Source organism: Pyrus communis, chromosome 17 (genome assembly GCF_963583255.1).
Source record: "Pyrus communis chromosome 17, drPyrComm1.1, whole genome shotgun sequence".
Taxonomy (NCBI): Eukaryota; Viridiplantae; Streptophyta; class Magnoliopsida; order Rosales; family Rosaceae; genus Pyrus; species Pyrus communis.
Window position 1 is genome coordinate 12,991,686 of NC_084819.1, and position 3,059 is coordinate 12,994,744.

General features: G+C 35.3%; 1 protein-coding gene across 1 annotated transcript; it reads left to right on the forward strand.

Moving 5' to 3' along the window:
• The first annotated feature begins 287 nt into the window (after positions 1 to 287).
• On the forward strand, positions 288 to 1,174 carry LOC137723513 (RING-H2 finger protein ATL33-like). The gene has a single exon (XM_068462712.1). The coding sequence runs from the start codon at positions 329 to 331 to the stop codon at positions 974 to 976; it is 648 nt and encodes a 215-aa protein (XP_068318813.1). The 5' UTR covers positions 288 to 328; the 3' UTR covers positions 977 to 1,174.
• The last annotated feature ends 1,885 nt before the right edge of the window (positions 1,175 to 3,059 follow it).

Sequence of the window (3,059 nt, forward strand, 5' to 3'; positions counted from 1 at the left end):
TAAATATAACAAAATTATATGTATCTTGAATGTGAGATGTTCATTTCAACTTTTTAAAAAGTAAACTATCTAATATACATTGTTACGTAATAAATAATTAGTGACACGATAGAATGACTAATAAGTCATATCTTACCATGATCATACTAACTGTGGTAAAATATGGATTCATCATCAAAATTACTTGAAACTTGTCCTCAAACCCCACACACGTTCCCATCAATAATTGCTCTTCACAAACCCAAAGAAAACTCCACCACAACACCTCAAACAAACAAAAACACAAATAGAACCCCAAAACCTCACCTCTCTCTCTCTCTCTCTCATCATGGACAGCGCACCCCCCGTTTTAAACAAACCACCGCCACCTTTCCTCATGGACAGCGCACCCACCTTTCTAAACAAACCACCGCCACCGCCACCTTTCCTCATGGACAGCGCACCCACCTTTCTAAACAAACCACCGCCACCTTTCCCAGCACCGCCTCGGAGCGTTGACTTCTCCGCCCTTGAATTTATCCTCGGCCTCATCGCGATCATCACCATCCCTGCTCTCGTCTACGCCTTCTTCTTCGCCATCAAGTTCCCTCCAAACCCTTTTCGCCGGCGACCCCACCGGACCTCCACCACCGCCCCCGGCCCCACCCAAACTGAACCCAACACCCAAAACAAAACCGACGTAATTTCGGAGCTCAAGTACCAGAAGGAAGCCCACGTTAAGGAAATCGGAACAGAGTGCCCTGTGTGCCTGTCTCTGTTTGCCGACGGCGAAGAGCTCCGGCAGCTCTGCGTCTGCAAACACTCTTTCCACTCTCTGTGCATAAACATGTGGCTTAAGGATCACTCCAACTGCCCCATTTGTCGAGCTTCAGTCGCCGTTGATCGGAGTAATGGTGATAATCGGACGGCGGCTGCTGGAGTAAGAGGCAGTGATGATCTGCAACAAGGTTTGCCTGATGCTTCTGCCATGGTTTGACAATTAATTCTTTCTGGGATTTTGGTGGCTTAATTCTTTTTCTCTTTTTCTTTTCCGAAGTTTTTCAAAAACTCGCCGACAGAAGTTGTAAACTTGTATCTGTAGTGAGAATTAGGGTTTGAGATAAATGCCAGGAACTAGTAGTTAATCTATGATTTCTATAATTTGAAGACCATCTGAAATTTGAATTTTGATATATTTCTGGGTAGCTGGTGGATATCACATATATATATATATATATATATATATATATAATATTTGGGGGTTAAAGATTGAAACTTGAAACTCATACTGTTCGTGTTTTTGATCTGTATTACACACCAGATGATGTTGCATTTAAATTTTAATTCTCATTTAGTTTTTTTTAATGTAATCAGAGTCTAACACATACAAATATAATTGATTAAAATCACTGAAAGAAAATTAAAACACTGAAGAGGATTTTTGCTTATTGATGGAGAACATTTTGGCATTTTGCTACTGTTTTGAACTTCTTTAGTGTAGGTTAAAAAAAAGTATGACTTTTAAGAGATTTTTAAGATTTAACCAAAGTTTATTTATTTATTTATTTGCTTGGTGAGTATTGACAAAGAGTGTAGTGGAGTGGTTGAGTCATAAAAGTTTTCTTTAAACCAGTATGAGTTCATACTACACATAATGGTGTTATTGTTCTTCGAAATTTAATTAAAAATTATAAACAACCAATTTTTTTTTGGTCAAAAACAACCAAATTAACAAACGTTTTATTGGACCATATTGCTTACATTGATAAATTACAATATTATATAGCAAGAAGTTGCCAAGAATCTACCTTTGGAGAGTTGTCAACAACCCATTTGATGTTTCATAAATGGGTGAGTGATAAATTTTTTAAACTAAATTTGCAAATCAAATGATGTGATTATAGATGATTAAATTTAATTAAATGTTGGTTAACGTGCTTGTTTTTTATAGTTGACACACATTTGATTTGCAATTTGGTTTAAAATGAGATAATGCTACACTTACATCTAGTTGTACCATTATTTGTATCATTATTTTAATAGAGGTAGGATTCGTCAACGTATGTGGATTCCATCTTTATTAGAGAGATCATACAAATGATGGTACATCTAGATAATAAGAGTAGCTTTTTTATTAAAAAAAAATTAATCTTTCTAGCATTATTCTTCGTAAATAAGTTGTCACATCCCTTCAAATATACATATTCTTTCGGTAATGTTTTTAACAAGGACTTATCCTTCAAAAGGAAGGTGGATGATCATGCAGAACTTCTAATCTTATCTTAAAAGCAGAGATATTTTTACATGCAACTGGAGATATATTCCGCTCATCACATGATCAATGTTGTGTACAATATTTGTTTTGTGCTTATTTGGACAAAGGAAAAAAAGGTCACCTTTATGGGGATTCCAAATGCATGGTTAAATGTAGGCAAAATTTTCAATGTCACACCAATAAATTGATGCATGGTTAAATGTAGGCAAAATTTTCAATGTCACACCAATAAATTGAGTCCTCGTATAACGAGGCACACTTCGTACCAAAACCTGTACCCATTCCCAATGTCCTATAATCTTATAGTTGGTGAAATTCATACTTATTTTTATTTTTTACATATTTTCTTAATTTTTTATCATCGGATTAAATAAAGAGGTATGATATTCATATATCGTATTTTACTTCTCACACATCCTTCTAATTTTCGGCCTTCAGATCGGATGAATTGAAGAAGATCAACGAATATAAATTAACAAGGGGTGTGTGAGAAGTAATTTGGAGTATGTGGATAACACACCCTTAAATGAATTGAAGAAGGTCAAATAACAAAATTAACGGCTGTGTAGAAAGTAAAAATAAAGAGGTATTTGTCGAAATTCCCCTCTAAACTTGTAACTGATTGCCAATTTACCCTCTCAACTTTAATTTCTGTCAATTACCCCCCTAAATTTTTGTTTATGGCTAAATTCCCCCTGCCGATTAAATTTCTCACATTTTATCCATGATTTATACTAAAAAAAAAAAAAGAAAAAAAAAAGAAAAGATAAAGAAACCACCCTTCCCACCCACCCCAAACCTCAAA

Excerpts from the sequence above, each read along its gene's own strand:
- LOC137723513 (XM_068462712.1), top strand. The coding sequence starts at position 329 with ATGGACAGCGCACCCCCCGTTTTAAACAAACCACCGCCACCTTTCCTC.